At 44.9% G+C, this 16111-nt stretch overlaps 1 protein-coding gene across 1 annotated transcript; it reads right to left on the bottom strand.

The window, feature by feature from the left end:
• Positions 1-1963: 1963 nt before the first annotated feature.
• SH2D4A (SH2 domain containing 4A) lies at positions 1964-12522 on the bottom strand. Its single transcript, XM_010122375.2, has 9 exons — positions 12134-12522; positions 11204-11363; positions 10652-10811; positions 8536-8601; positions 7994-8132; positions 6470-6686; positions 5935-6065; positions 4857-5077; positions 1964-3326 (listed from the first exon to the last, which is right to left on the bottom strand). Exons 1-9 carry the CDS (start codon positions 12306-12308, stop codon positions 3234-3236), a joined length of 1362 nt encoding a protein of 453 aa, XP_010120677.2. The 5' UTR covers positions 12309-12522; the 3' UTR covers positions 1964-3233.
• Positions 12523-16111: the final 3589 nt, after the last annotated feature.

Here is a 16111-nt window from a genome sequence, read left to right as displayed (position 1 = left end):
ACTTAATCTGAATTTGAAATTGGGTGAAAGTTTCATAATCATAACCTGCCTCTAGCCTAGACTTAACTATTTACATAATCTTCCCTTAGGTTTTCCTAAGCCCTCAGCAACTTAATGTAACTTTAATGTGATGTTTTAGAGCAGAGCTAAACCAGATGTTCTGCAGAGGTCACTTCAAACCTATGTTAGGCTTTAATTCTAAGCACTGGGCACCTGTAAATTCAACACTTTGTTACTCTGGGTACCTTAGCAAGCATGTCATCCAGGCCCCATCAGAGTTTCACAAGTTATGTTTTTAAATAGCACCTTTTGTGATTCTCTTGCACATCCTTTTCTGCAGAGATGCTGTTCCTCCTGCCAGGAATGATACTGTCTATGCAGTTTCTGTTCCTTGGCTGCAGAAGCCAGTTTGGCAAGAGGCGAGATTGAATCAATGGTGGACAGAGCCAGTCCGCAGTTATTGGTCACCTCCAGGAGAAGCTAATCACAGCAGAAGTCTGACAGGGCTCTCTTAAAGGTGGAGACTGCATTGATAATGAGAGGTGAAGAACAACAAGAGAAAGGGAGACTGCTGTTAGCTATGTTTCTGTGGGACAAGTGGAGCTGTAACAGGTCTTCCAAACTGGTTAGAAAAAGATGAAATCCAAAGGGAGCAGCCAGTAGAACTGTAGATTTTGCCAGGCAGCTCTCTAACTTTCTTGTTCCAGAAACAGCTTGTGATCTTTCTCAGAGTGGCAACTGACTGGATCTTAGTTGAGGAGGGAATAGAGATCACCCTGTGTAGACAGGGAGGCGATATGGGGACCCATTGCTTTAGTTTTTGACAACTTTTGCATGCTCTGGCTAAAGGCACAGAGGCATGGGGCAAAACAAATTACCATATCCATCCACGTGTCATGATCTTTCCAGCAAGCAATTTTCAAACATGACTACTCTTGTAACCCCTGTACGGCATTCCTTGAAGAAAGAAAGATTCTACAGAGAAACTCCCCAAGACAAACTAGCACCCTTGATTCCCAACTCCTGCAAGTTATTCTTGCCCCATGGACTTTCAGGGTAACTAGATTTCAGAGCAACAGAAAAGCCAGTTTTGAGGGTATCTGTTCTGGCAAAGGTGCTGCCTTTGCAGTCAGTGCAGTAATCTAAATGTGTAGGTATAAAACTTCAGGTTTCTTCCCTCACAGCAGACAAGTGAAGCTGGGAGCCTTTTAAAAAACTGAGGCATGATTCTCAAACATGTTGGGTAGATGTGAACACTGATAATGGTTTCTGTGGGCTTAACTGAGGCAACATTTGCAAATAAGTAGTTATAATATAAACGTATGTAAAGCTACTGGTCCACTGGTCACCAGGTCCAACCCCGAGGAGTTCCACTATTGATTTTAGAGCTAAAATTGATCACGTCTTGCAGTCCTGCTGTGTCCATGCCAGATCAGCCTGCATCTTACTTCTGCAAGTTAGCACCTTGCCTCTCAAACTGCCTTTTTAAAGGAGACTTTGGCACCCGTCTGTACCAGCCCATAGGTATACAAAACACTTAGTGATTTATCTCCAGCAGGACACAGCTATGGCATGTTCTTCACATGAGAACAGATGCTAACTTTTCTCTAGGATCTCTGAATGACTTTTCATTTTGGCTATATTTAAAAAAAAACAAACCAATTCATGAAGAAGGAAGGAGGGATTTTTTTCCCCTGCAAATTATCTAGTACCCCTCTCATGACTGATCCAGGTTATGTTGAAAAAATCTCTTTGATACAAGTGATGTAGTGCTCAAGAAGGTCCTTACGTCATTTGCCCTGCCAGTCTTGCTATTTTCAGAATCTCACCTTACATTAAGTCTTTATCTCTAGCAAGTTAAACCTGCTGTAACTGGAGTGCAATTATCCCATTTTTCCTTGTATGGAAACCACCTGTCAGCATAGTTGTAAATTTTCAGACCAGATTATTACAATAATTTATTTTAATCTTTTAATCTGTATTCTGCAAAACACAGATCAATATAGGACTGAAGTTTTTGACTGCTTCCTCAAGTTAAGCAGAGTAGCCCTGATCCAACAGAAAGAAGCGAACAGGTAAACAACTGAAACAAGACTGACTCTTATTCACTGTTTAAGGACCATGTCTGCAAAAAATGATGTTATCAGATTCACATGAGAACCCTCAGCTGTACAGTTTGCCACGTGCAACAGCATGAGGGCAACTGGGTAAGAATTAATTTGTTACGTGATTCTGTCCAGCCTGTCCCCCAATATTCTGAATTATGTATTTAAAGAGCAGTGTAACAGATACAAAGAGAGAACGTTACGTTGACAGAACAAGTTCTGTGTTAAAGTTTACACCAGATGCATCTCAGTAATCTGGACACAATTTGCAATAAATAGGTCAATTTTGGAAAATAGCATTCTTTACTGGCAAGCGCTCTTCTGTAAACTGTAGTAATACTGATATAGACACTGCTGCGTACATTTTTTAGGCTTTATGCATGTGGTAATATTTCATACAAATTCCTGTATCCCTTCTCCTTTCCCTTTAAAAAGGTTAATCCCTTTCTATACAGAAAGGCCAGTGTGGGATTTAAATACAGGTTAAAAGAGTGAAGATCTATATTCAGAGGCTAAAGGAGTTTAAAAAATGCACTTTTCATGAAAATCCCTTTTCACAGAGAACACCTTTCACTGAAAGGCACTGAGGGTTTGCTTGGATGTTTGGCTTGAACATCCTTGATTCCAAGGGCACAGCATTTTACAGGATTAAGCTTCACATTATGCAAGTTACTATATCAAGACATAGTCACCTCTCCAAGTTGTTTTGTGCCTTCAGGAAGGTATGATGTCATTCAACTGTAGACACTAATCTGTTTCCCAGATGGGACACAACCTCGTATTCAAGAACAAAAGGCAGATTGAATACAGAAGTGCCCCAGGGGAATCTGCAAAAACCCACTGAAAATACATGGCAGTATCTCCCTGCTCAACTGATTACTTCATCACCTCACTCACTCCAGTGTGCAGGATACATCCAAGTGCTTTGCAGCTTGCTGAGCTGATGCATCCATGAACTCAGTTGATGCAGCAAGCCCACAAACAGTACTTATCCTCCCACTGTTTTGTTGTGAAGGATATAACATAGAGGCTCTTATGACAGCCGTTTCAGGTAAGCATCAGCAGCTCTAGTTCAAAGTTCAGTCTTTGTGAATACAAGCATGGGGCTGCACAGCGAGTTGAGCAGGTTCATTCAAAGAGAGAAATGTAATCTGGTTCTTGGTCCTCCTGGCTGCATGGGTAAAGCAACAGCTCCTTCCCCAAGGAAGTGATGGGTTCATCCTGTTGATATAGGATATGATTAAACATCAGCTTTCAAACAGACCCTACCTATCACAACATCATGGGGTGGACAGCAGTCTTCCTGCCTCTGTTACAGTGCGGACTTGTTCATCCCACTGTGTGACACAGCTCAGTGCTCCGAGGCACTCAGGGAAGGACCCACATGGCTGACCTCTGTCTTCATAAAACAGCGTTTGTGCTTGGTGCAGTAACCTACTGACATGACTCTGGCAGTTCTTGGAAAAAGCTGTGCTCATCTTGTAGGCAGCCGCAGCGTCTATGGCATGAAATGCTGCCCTGCCTAGAAAGTGCTGGAGTGAGGACTGTGCAGCATGCAGGTAAGCAGAACGGGATGGTTGTGGATCATGCTCCTGGCTGTGTTTATGGGAGGGAAAAGGGTGGGTCCTGGAGTGAGCACATGCCCTCTGCTCAGGCAAGCCCTATTCTAACAAGGGAATTCCCTGATAGTACAGTCTCTTTGGCTTCCCATCTCGTTCTTCACCCTAACAGCAGATGCATGGTGAGAACTTGCCTTCTTTCATGATCATTCAGTGGGTGATAAGCAGAACACACTAGAGCACTTCAGCAGAGTGGGTTCATCTTACCCGTGTCTGCTGTAGTGCAGGGAGACTGTAGGATTCTTTGCAGACTGTGGGCATGGCTCTATCTTTAATATAGATATGCACAGCTAGGCTTTAAATGCTCCGGGTCTAGTACCAATAGCTCCTGCTTTCAACAATTTCAGCCTTAATTGTGAAACCCAAGCAAGAAGCAAGTTTAGATAGCCCAGGTAGAGCTCCATATAGCAAATGAACATAGATATTTCCCTCATGTCCGGTTTTGTTTAGCTGTGTCTGTATTAGGCTAGGCACTTATTTAAAAGAAATGCAGATTTTAAATGAAGCTTTAGACAAAATGATTGTCCTATTCCTGAGTAGATTTCACAGTAAAGGAATGAACAGTCCATCTGGCCCTCCTTGGAGCCTGTGTAACTGCAGTCAGCGCTAGTAAACATTGCTGTTATTGTTGCAAGAACCTGCTGACCTCCTTCTTTCCCTTCTATTTTTTCTTTGCTCAGTATCACACCTTGCCTGCCTTGAGATTATAAAGAGATCTTATTCTCTTTCATGTTGAAGTTGAAGGCAAGCAGGATTTTCTGCTTACCCAACTTGCTAGGACTCCACAACCACAGAGAGAATCCTAAAAAAAAAGGAGTCTGTGTGAGTATGCTGTCACCTCTCACCTTATCAGCATTTCCACTAAATAGTAAGTAATTTGAGCCCTATGTGTAAGGTGTTCTGTGCACTTGAGGGTGAGTGAGTCAGGTCTAAGATGTTTGAGATGTGTTAGGTCACCTGAGATGTATCCACCAGGCTGGCATACCCTTCTAAAGCAGCGTACAGGATACACAACAGCAGCTAAAATGGATGTAGTTACCCACTTTAAAACAAGTTAATCTATTCTTTCTTATTTTGAAGTTCCCTGAGGCAACTAAACAAACAGTTAATGAATGCATTGCTAGATGTTCACCTTGTGGTAGTCTATAAGATCAGCCAGCGTTGAATGTTGTAGCTGCTCCACTCCAAGGAAGCTGTAGGAATCACTGGAGGCATCAATGAGGAAGTGTTTACATCCTTCCACAGACCGATAGGAGAGCACATAGCCTTTGATTTTCTCACTGACTCGGACCAGAAAACTCCCCGGTACTGTTTTATTCAGAAGCTCCTCTGCTTTCTTAGAGGTTAGGATACCTGTTCAAAACCAAAACAGAAAACTGAAGGGAGAAAAACATTTGTGCAGGACTGGATGGAGCAGTTCTCACAAGAAATCTACTTTACCACTCTAAAACTAATCCATGGCACTTCCATCCCTTGCATTGTTTTCTTGCCCAGTAACCCAGGAAGAACAGTATTGCCATTGCTAGTAACAGACCATGGCCACGTGCTAACTGTGCTTTATGTTAATTGTTCCAGACTTGGCTGATTGTGAATTATAAATGTGCAGGGCTCAAAAGGACAGTTTCTATGTTATGAGAGAGAATGGCATTGCAGTGTGTTGTATGTTGATCATGGTTTAGCAGGGCTGTGTGGACAGTGATCATAGGTCCTGTCAGAAAGCCATGCAAGCATTGAAAAAGCCCAGTTACAAGAGAGTAACGCTTGCGTTGCTGTAGTCTCGGATCAAAGAGGTTTCCAAAGCAAGGGAGACAGATGGGATCATGATGACCTATTAAAAATGGGAGGGAAAGGTGATGGATGATAAACACATGTGGAGAGAGAATGACCTGGGGCCAAGGATGAGTACAATGAGGTGTGCCCAAATCTCTCTCACCCTGGTCTAAACAGTTACCAGAGTGACCATGCATCCAGTACAGGGAGGCAGGGGTGGCACAGAGATACAGAATATTTTGAAGATCTGGCCTCTGTTCTAACACTTTAGCTTGCCCTTTGTTATAATGCTGAAGGCATTTAAACTACATCCATAGATATTTAAAATTGAAAGCCTAGCCAGCTTTAAAAAACTCCCAGGCCCAGCCTGTAGCAGCAGCCATCTTAGCAGAAACAACTCCTTAAAGAGTTGGGTTGGGGCAGAAATGCTCAGGACTCACCGTGGAACCAAGGCGCTATTGTGTCTGTGGTTTTCTGATAGCCAGCTCGGAGAGGGAATTGGTCTTCTTTGAACCACTTGATGATGCTTTCTTCGGTGCAATTGGAAATTGTCCTCTGAATTCCCTCTTTCCTATTAGAAAAGACCATGGTTTGTGCATCAAGTTCAAATTATAGCTTTTGAGTCCTTGGCAGGACTTACTTTTTGTTCAGGATGTTAAGAACAGCCCTAAACGGAAGGCTTACACTAATGCAGCTGTGAGCAATATTACATGGTTTTCAGTGGACACCTAGCATAGAGGATGTATGCACTATTGGCTTAGGAGGCTCTACTAAATAAACCTCTTCCTCTCTAGGGATGAACAAATAAGCCTCATCACACTCTAGGCTGAAATATAGCCTAGGCTCTGTATTTTTCCCTGTGGGGTGTCTCCGCATGTGAGGAGGAGAGCTAACCATTCCCATCTCAACCATCCCATGCTAGAGCAGAATAATCTCATCCGTTCTCCCCTCCACAGTGCACAGGGGTTTCCTTACCTAATTGCTCTCTCATTTTTCATCACAGGAGGTAGGAGTTTAGGCTTAGGGGGGAGAGGCGGATATTGGAGTGGCCGCCGATCTCCTGCTGCAGCACCCTTGGAAATATCTGCCTGCTTCCCTCTGTGAATGCCCTGCAGTGAAAGCCTCCTGTAGTCATCCCTGGCTTGCCGTGCAAGGGAGCGTCTCTTGTCATCTGCTGCTTTGGATTTCCGCACTGGAACAAAAAAGGAGTCCTACAGGAGCGAACAAGCAGGCAAGATTTAAGCTTACTGCCCTTTGGCCATCTTCCTGCTTGATGAAGTGGAAGAATAAGCCGTTTCATAAGTTGAAAGATGCACCATTTGCCATGTCTCCCATCACTTTTTGGTATCTGCTACTTAACAGGATACAGTTTTTATTTCTCCAAGAGATTAAAAACCTGGATTCTTTCTGGGCACCAGGTCCCTTGTACTTAGAGACTACTTAGTTTTGTTTCGGATGCTTACTCCTGGTTCAGACATAGAATTCTATAGTGCCTTTCATGTGAGCCGGCAGTGGTGAGGGGGATGGTGTATGGAATAAAAGCTGCTGAAATGACCCTAAATAAAGTATTTGAAGGATTTGAAAGTACTAATCATTTTTTGAGGATGGGAGGGAGAGTTGCTGAAACTGTTACAGAAAGTGAAGAACTTGGCTGGGTTTTTTTTTTTTTTTTTTTTTGCTGTAAAACTGCCTTGTTCGTTTAGGTCCAGCTCATCCTGGAGTCTGTATGAGTAACCAGCTCTGGTTGGTTTGCGTTAGGCTAGTTCTTTCCTTGCTTTTGTAGTCAACTTCAGGGTTTGGGGTTTTTTTGTTGTTGTTTTTGGGGTTTTTTTTTGGGGGGTGGGGGGGGTGGGTTTTTTGGGTTGGTTTTTTTTTTTGTCAGTAAGAAAAATAAAACCCCAGTCCTGAAGTGGAAACAATTACTAGTACAGCATTGTCATCTATTGAGCAGCAGGGGAGGAAATGGGAAAAAAAAATCATCAAGGTTCTCCTTCAGGAAATATTTTGCAGTAGTGATTGATGCTACTGGAAGTCTCACACTGCCATTTTCCTTCCTGTCATAGGTATTCATTACAGGAGACAGTGCAGCAGGGCTCTGCTTTGGTGGGATCTTGCTTCGATGACAGGGAAGCCCTTTTTAGTTAGTCTCTGTCACTCATGATTCTTGTCCTCAAGAGCAATGGTTACTGCAAAGTCCTACGAAAGGCCAGCTTCTAGTTTAAAATTAATTATCCTGACTATACTCATGTGGTGCCTATTTGTTGCTTGTTTTAATATGGTATCTGTAGGAAAAAAATTCCATTTCCCTACCTGGCTCTAGTCTCAATGCTGTGTGGGCTCAGAAATATTTCTGATAATACAGCACTGTATTTCTTGGCAGTACTCTCCACTCACTGACTAATTATTCAGTTTTAGTGTGGCAGGAGATGGATTGAGATGACTTCACTGAGCCCTAGAATGTCTTAAGCCCCATAGGAAAAGGTCATTGTAAGATCTTACGGGATTCCTGCCATTCAGGCTCATTCTCATCCAATTTCTGCAGTGTCCTCTGGCTCTCTGAGCTGTGGTGGCTCTGTGGTATTGCCTCCTGGGATGCTCTGGTCTCTTCTCCTGAATTTATCCTCTGTGCTTCCTTCGTCTGTGAAAGAAACAGTATGTTCAGCTTTGTCCCTGGCTAGTATTAACCCTGCTTTTTAGCTAGCCTTGAAATACTGGGAACTCCATTCTTTATTGTGAATCCCTCCTATTTCAAGAACATACAGACCCTCTGTCTTTACTGCAGGTGACAACAGAGGAAGTAGGGGAAAACAGTCTACCAGAAATCATGAGGACATCTCCCTGTGCTGCTCTCCAGTGTGCCAGTCTGGCCTGCTTTGTATCATCTTCAAATTGTCACATGAGGAGCACGGCAACAATGGATAAGACTGGTCCAAGAGGTGAGGATGTTCTTGGGTCAGATGAGGCTCTGAGGCTGACTGGGACTCTAGGATAAAGTCTGAGCCCCAGTCAATGTGTTAGGAGTGTCCTAGGTTCCCAGTTACCTGTTGGAAGTCACGCTTCCTCATATGGCAGTCAGCCAGCATCTGATGAACATCTCTGGTTTCCCTCTGGGTGGTGGAAAAGAACGGTGAGAAAAAAAAAAAAAAGTGGCTTTAAGATCATTGCTGTCTTTTGGAGAAATAGATGTTTAATGCAGAAGCAGTGATGTGACATTTGTGTTAACAAATTTTGCCAGCCTTCTCTGAGAAACATTGGTTCTAATATGCCACAGGAGGAGAACTCAGGGGTGTCAGGATTGTCATAAGCACAGCTAGATTTGCTAAGCAATGCTCCCAAGTGCTTGCAGGAAGCAGTCCCTTCCCTCCCTCCCTCTAAAGCAAGACCTGGCAGAACCTGCCGTCCACAGCTTTACCTGCCTCTGCTTGTTTGCTGCTGTGGCTGGGGTGCCACAAATGCCTACTCATCAAAGTGACCCAACTAGTTGCATATCTTGTGTTCACTCGTCCCTGCAAACCAGTCTACCAGTCTACCCTGGCAGCAGTCGCTAGCTCAGACCTGCCTTTGAAAATGAACAGTTAGACTTGTCTTTAAGCAAACCCTCACCCACCTCCTCTTTGGACCCAGACTGCCTCCCACAGCACAGTGAGTCATGAGTTAACTGTGCTATGCTGCTTAGCAAGGACACACTTTGTTTTATCTCCATCACCTACTTGGCTAATATTTAATATTAACATGGCTTTCCTGTTTTTCTCTCCTTCACAGGAAACAAGGAACTTCAAACGTGTGTGAAGCAGCTTGTTTTCTTAGATCAGCCCCACATCCCCTGCAGCAGACAAAGCACAATGCCCGAATCTCTCAGGTAGGAACTAGATCTCAGAGAAACCACTTTAATGAGGAAGGTGAGAAAAAGCCCCTCTCCTAGGCCGAGCAAACGCAACAGATATCTTCAGTCTGGATCTCAGAAACGTGGGAAAAAGTACTAATAATATAGTGACAGAAACAAAAGTAAAGTATACACCCCTCCCTCTATTTCCATGTGCAATACTTTGAAAGGGGTTTAGATTTTTTTTTTCAGGTGGTGGTGGTATTTTTGGTTTGGGGTTTGTTGTTTTTTTTTTCCTTTCTTTGTTGTTAGCTGTGACTAATAGCTTCCTTTGAGAAGAAAAAAAAAATCTTCCACATAGTTGCTCAACTTCAGCAAACAGTGCTAAGAAAAAACCCGTGTGACTTGGAGGCTTTTGATAAAGGAGCCAGCTGCTCCAAATTGCCTTCAGTATTCTGGTAGCAGTGGGAGAGGCACTTTGCCAAAACCCAACTTTAGTAATCATGCTTTTTATACTGAAATATGGAGTGGCTGTATAATAAAAGAATATCCACTCATACAAGTTAGCAGCAAAAGGCTGAATGAAAACTCTGATGAATGAGATTGGACTTCTCCCATCAAATTGGCAGTGTTCTGTTCCTTCTGTCCAATTTTGATTGCATGGGTAGTTAATTTAGCTCATCTATTTCTTAGTTCTCTGCAAATGGCTTTTTGTAGCCAGTTAAAAAGTAGAAATACATTTATTGCTGGAGGAAAATATTTCTTTGAGGAAACACCACAGCAAAGCAGACACTGTAGTTACTGCATTTGGAGCTGTCCTATGCTGTCAAGGTCATAAGCTATTTTCTAACTTTAAAAAAAAAAAAGAAGAACCTAACATATGAATATCAGAGGATGCTGGTAAAATTATCTTCATCTGTTCTTTTATACAAGTAGATGATTTGTCTTGAGGGCTGTGGCCTTGCATGTACCAATCCTGGAATAGCCTCCCAGGTCTTGCCCCGAAAGCCATCCAAACCAGCCACAGAGCAGGAGGGAAAGTACTGTGAGCCTTGTTTTACTTGTGGAGAATGGAAGCAAGGGAATCTAGAGTAACTTTCCTGTCAGTACCCAGCAGATCTATCTCAGCTGAGAACAGTGCTTGGATTTCCCATATCCTAAGGAAGGATGTAGCAGCACGGCTTCTTCTCTGACTACAGAGAAGAAAAGCCTTCACATTTAGCTGGCTTTTTTTTCTTCTTCAAATTTCTATTTACAGCAACCAAGATTTGCTGCACATCCTAAATCTCAAAGTACATATTTCTGATAGTTATGGAGAAAAGGGCAAAAACTACCTTTGTGAGCTCCTGGCTTTTCCCTGTTGTAGCAGCAGCAGTTTTTCTCCCACCTTCCTTCTTTTCCTCCACAGTGCTTATTTTATTCCTGTGAAGATCTGTCTCACCTAGGACTCCTGGTTGAGAATGTAGAGACCATGTTACAGAAGAGTCAGTCTCTCTGAAATGCAAGAGAAAGAGGACTTAGGAACTCAAGGGAGTAATTTTCTGCTATACACGGACACCTGTTGGTGAATCAGTGCAATCCAAACTCATCACCTGGTGCGATAACAGAGTTAGCATTTCCTGTGGTCTGCAGAGGAAGGAGGAGCTCACACAGGAGCCATATTATGGGAGGCTCAATGAGCTGGGGCAAGTCTCAGGCTGGAACTGGTCTCTGCCAGCACTGTGTGTACGCGCAGAAAGCCAACCTTTGCCTGCACCTTTTGCCTGCAAGTCCAGTGTGACAGTGGTAACCACAGCCCCTACAGAAAAGACTCCAGCCTCTAGGTCCCTAGAAATGCCTTCTCCTCCACGTCTGCCCACCAAGTCCTCCAGCTGAAGGGTGCTTACCTGCCCTCCTTGCCTTGCTCTCTTGCTAACCGCTTTGCCCTTTCTGCCTGTATCTCTTCACAGATGGCCACGTATGATTTATCTGAAGGATGCTCGCCCATCACCCAGACCCAGACATCATTGTCAGCGCCGAGCTTCCATGTCACTGACTTCCTGTTGGCTGGAAAAGAAGCAGCTCTTTGGCAAACACTGTTTCCTCAGTGGCTCCATGCAGGGCCCGTGTCCCACCTGCTGTGCCCTCCCCACTGCTGCTGATGGCAGAGCCTCTCCAAAAGCAGCTGTACATGGGGAAAGCTCAGCTGGGACACAGCATGCACCTCCCATTTTCTGAAGCCAGGTCAGTGATGGAGGCATTTCTGAGTCTGAAGGCAAGGGAGAAGACTCACTACTGTTTCCTTTCCTGCTCTAATTCCTTGCCACTGCACTCCCCAAACTGTGTGAGGGTGAACTATCTGGAAACAGAGCACGTGACAGAGAGCTGGGAGAGGAGTGTTATCTTCCAAGCAGCCAGCATGCTGTGTAATCCTGGCAAGGGGACTTCAGGTCTGAAGGCACAATGGGAAGCCCCCTGCAGATCTGGTACCCCAGGACAGACATTCAAGTTCATGGTTATTTTATAGACAGATTCATAGGCCCCATTTATTGGAAACAGTGAGATGCATCTCCTGGGGGCTAAGCCCTGTCTTCCCAGCTAGGGGAGTTGAGCAATTTGGTCAAGGACAGTGTGCCTAGGCCAGGGAGTAAAACCATTGCATGCCTGGCCAAAACTACCCCACCACTGGTGGGTTTAGTTATGGTTTAGAAATACGACTATGCCATGTCTCTGGAAGAAGAAATTACCCTAAGGACACATTACCTACTATTTCTAGGGAGCAGTTGACTTGGCTAGATCTGTGCCAAAGGGGAAGCAGCCGGGAGACAGAGACTTACCTTTTCTCACCAGTGGCTTCTTTGCTGAAGCCTTGTCCACAGCAGCTTCTCTTTCCTCCCACCGTCTGATCTGTTCCTGTCTCATCTTGAAGAAGAGGATCTGTTTCTGCTCCTCACTGAGTTCTGCCAGCAGGTCAGGATCGATGTACATGTCCGATAATATCTGTTTCAGCATGGCTGCAGGTTTCAGTTACGCACGTTTGTGGCAATGATCTCCAGGGATCAGATCCTCTTCCTGGCTCCGACAAGAAAGAGTCCCTCCCTGCCTGAGCCTGGAGCAGGAATGCAGGTGTGCCAGAGTAATTATACTTCTGTCTTTTTTTTTTTTAGCTCAGACTTCCTGCACAGACCAAAAAAGTAAATAAGTAGCTTAAAACCTGCTGTTAAGATTCCTTGAAATAAGAGGTCAGCTCAGCTCCCACGCAGCCACTGCCTGCTCTGCAGGGAGAGCCGGCCAGAAGGGAAGAGTCCTGGAGTGGGGAGGTTGTGTTGATAAACCCAGCTGATAGTATATCAACAGAGAGAGAGCACTGCCTGTTACAGTCATCAGAGGCGCAGCTTGGCTGTGCCCAAGCAAACATTCCTGCTGGGCAGGGAATCAATGAACCCATGACTAGATGGCTCCTCCTCCTTCTGAAGAGGAAAACTTTGATGATCAAAAGCCCAACCTGCCTCGTTTTACCAAAGAAAGATGGATAGGGCTTTTGGCTCTGCTTTTGAGGTGAGAGTAGGAATTTTGGGGTGCTCTGGTCCATAAAAGGCAACCTCACAGCAAGTCAAGGGAGCACTAACAGTGCAGCTGGTTTGGAGAAAGACAACTCGGGTAGTCAGCAGCTGAAAAGCTGAGGCAGCTCCCAGTCTGACATATCTTACTGATGCACCTTGCCCACGCGGTGAGCTTGGCACAGGACATCCCTGTCTGACAGAGTGAAGTGGATGGAGAGAAGGAGCACCCCTGTTCCTGCCCAGGATGCTGGGTCATGTCTGGTGCACACTGACAAGGTACTAACACCCACACAGCTATGCTTTTGCCTGTGGACTTACATGTACCATGGGTTTCACTGAAAACCTCTGAGTTCTCCTATCACTTGGGAAGGTGCCAAGTGAGAAAATAGAAATGTGGACTAAAGACCTTGGAACCAGCTCTTTTCTTTATCTTATCTGGATAAACGTGAGGAAATCAGGAGGCTGGTTGGCAGTACTTTTGGTGACACTGGGAGGCCGACAACCCCATATGAAGTCCAAAACCAGAGCAGGGTCGCTGGCTGGCCAGGGGCAGCGGGGGCTTTCTGGACAACCTCTTGGGAAACGTTGCCAGCAGGCTATAAGGAAATTAAGCCAGTGGGATTATTCATGTACTTCTGCACAAATCCTGGTAGTCTAACAACAAGCACGCTAGGATATAGTGCAGTAGGTGGGAGGGAGCGGGTTGGTGGGGCAGTAATGTGGAGGTACAAAGGGCACAGACATGGCAGAAGGACCTGCGCCAGGGTGAAGTGGGAGTATATATTAAAGTCTGGAGTCAAATCAATTAACCATCTTACAGGAGAGGCACTGGATCTCTAGGGACCCAATTGTTGGAACAAAAAGTGTTTGGAGCACCCTCGGCTTCAGAGTATAACTGCTTGGCTTCTGCCAAATAAAATAAAATAACAAAGAAGGAGGTGGTAGAGGAGCCAGTGAGCACAATACTGAAGATTTCCAAGAAGCACACATACAGCACATTTAATTAGTTGAAATGAGGCAACACAACAACAATCTTCAAAAGTTAGACTTGGCAGGACTGTATCTGCTGCATTGGTCCACCTTCCCCCATCTCACCCCCATGACAGGATCAGACAGGCTGTCTCAAGCATCCTCCCACTTCTGAACATGGCTTGCCCTAAAACTGCTGGAGACAGAGCTGGGCTGGAGCCCCAGTGCAGTGAAGTCCCCATGCACTTTCAGCAAGGAGAGCTTGAAAGGAGCTTGGAGCAGCTGGAGGAGCTGTAGGCAGGGAGACAAGGAGGACCTCAAGGCACGGACAGAGCAGACCACGGTCCCAGCATAGCATTAGCTGCAGCAGAGGTCAGGAGCAGGAGTCCCTGGGAAGGTGCAGTGACCAGGAGTTGGGGATAAAAGCCTTGTCATTTCTGTTTTGTTTCTCTGGTTACTTTTTATTTTCTCTACTAAAAATATTAACTTTAATTCCAGAAGCATGGAGCTGCTGTTCAAAATCTGTATTGTTTTTGTTTAAACAAATGGCTTTCTTGATTTTTGTAAAAATGGCTTTTCGGGGAGGTGATCTCATCTGGGCAATGTTTTCTGAGTAGCCCCCTGATAGCAGAAATATTCCAGCTTACCAGTCAAAGGGGCTTGGGGCTGTCCTCAAGCCATGGGGGGTGGCAGCCACAGAAAGGGAAGGGTGGGGGGGATGTTGGTGAGCAGGCCCTCATCCCTTGGGGTACCAGGACTGTCTGTTAAACTGCAAAACTGGGGGACACTGCTGGAGAATTGCTGTTTAAGCTTCACTGCCTCCTGCTCTTAAGCACTACCTGAAAGAGAAGCCATTTGCAAACAGATCAGGGTGTCAGAAAAGTGCCTTTAAGCAGAAATGGGTCCCTTAAGCTTTTAGTTGTGTTTTTAAAGATCAATTCAACACAGAACAGTAAGAAGGACACAAATTTGGGGGCTTATTTCAGAGAAACTGATGCCTTCAGAAAGTACTTGATGTTACTCTGATTGTAGGGGACATGACAATCTCTTTGTCTGAGCTCAAGGTTTTGTTTGGAGAAGTGACCAGAGTTGCATGTTTTGTGGATCTGAAATAGTAACTGAAGTGGACAGTAGCTCTGGGCATGGTCTGAGCTTGATGGTCTGGCAGAGATGGGCCAACAGAAATTAATCACGATGTCTAAACTTGAAAGGTCTTTTAACAAAAGAGACTTGTTGCGTACAGGAAGCTGAAATGCTTTTTTTCCCTTCAGGTGAGAAGGTATCATCTGTGGTTTGTGTGGGCCAGATGCCAAGTGGATTTCTTAAAGAGAGGGCACTCAATATCTTGCCCAGGGCCATAAAAGGCCAGCCAGCTGGTCAGACTGTCTTCTATCTCTGGATCAGCAGAATTACTTTCTCCCCAGAAACTCTTCAGGACAGTCACAGTTCACTATCCAGAGGGGTGCTTGGAAAAGAGGATGGCCAAAAGTTATCCTATAAAGATGTTCTTGCTACAAATGAGGAGAGGCCATGTGTGGCTTTGGCTGGCAGGAGCGGCTGGAAGTGCAGATCGGGATCTCGCATTCTGAACCCAGCCTCTTCAAACAGCAGTGAGCAGCTTGAATCCACCTCTCCATCACGTCAGCCCTCCTGTTCACCCCTTGGCTGCACAGAAGGTATTGGACATGGCCCAGAGTCGTTTATGTTGGAGAGCTGAAATTTGCAGCAAGCAAAACTGTGGTGGTTAAGCAGCGTTTCTTGCCCTGTCTCTCCCAGTACTGCCTCTTGGTGCTTTAGGAGCCCTTCCTCACTCTGTCTGGGATGTGCTTCTGTCTTTGAAGTTTCCTTCTTGTATCCTCTCTATCCAACTTGATTCTTTCTGCCTGACCCTCCCAAAGTACTTGGGAGACAGAGATTTTTTTTTTGTAATGATTGCAAATCTTTTCTTTATTTAAACTAGGCTTCCTGGAACATGATGCATGAGGAGCCATCAGCAGCATGCATGTAGCATGTCCACACTGCTCTGGCTTCTCAAGAGTGGGAATGGCTTTGCTATGGCATTTCCTTAGGAAAACATGATATGGTCTGCCATATGCAGTGGTGATGAACTGGTCCTGCTTTCCACACCTGGAGACACAGTGTGTTGGCAAGGTAGAAGGGCGCTCAGCAAACAAGTTCCATGGTATTGATGCAGTTTTGCAAGTTGGATCTCCTTGTAACGTTGGTTCTAAGAGGAAATTTTATAATGCTGTGTCCCAAAGGTACCTTTTAAAGCACCAGCTC

This window comes from Chlamydotis macqueenii, chromosome 4, assembly GCF_036417535.1.
Source record: "Chlamydotis macqueenii isolate bChlMac1 chromosome 4, bChlMac1.mat, whole genome shotgun sequence".
Classification (NCBI taxonomy): domain Eukaryota; kingdom Metazoa; phylum Chordata; class Aves; order Otidiformes; family Otididae; genus Chlamydotis; species Chlamydotis macqueenii.
The sequence above is the reverse complement of the archived record's forward strand: the minus strand, read 5'-3'. Positions and strand labels throughout refer to the sequence as shown.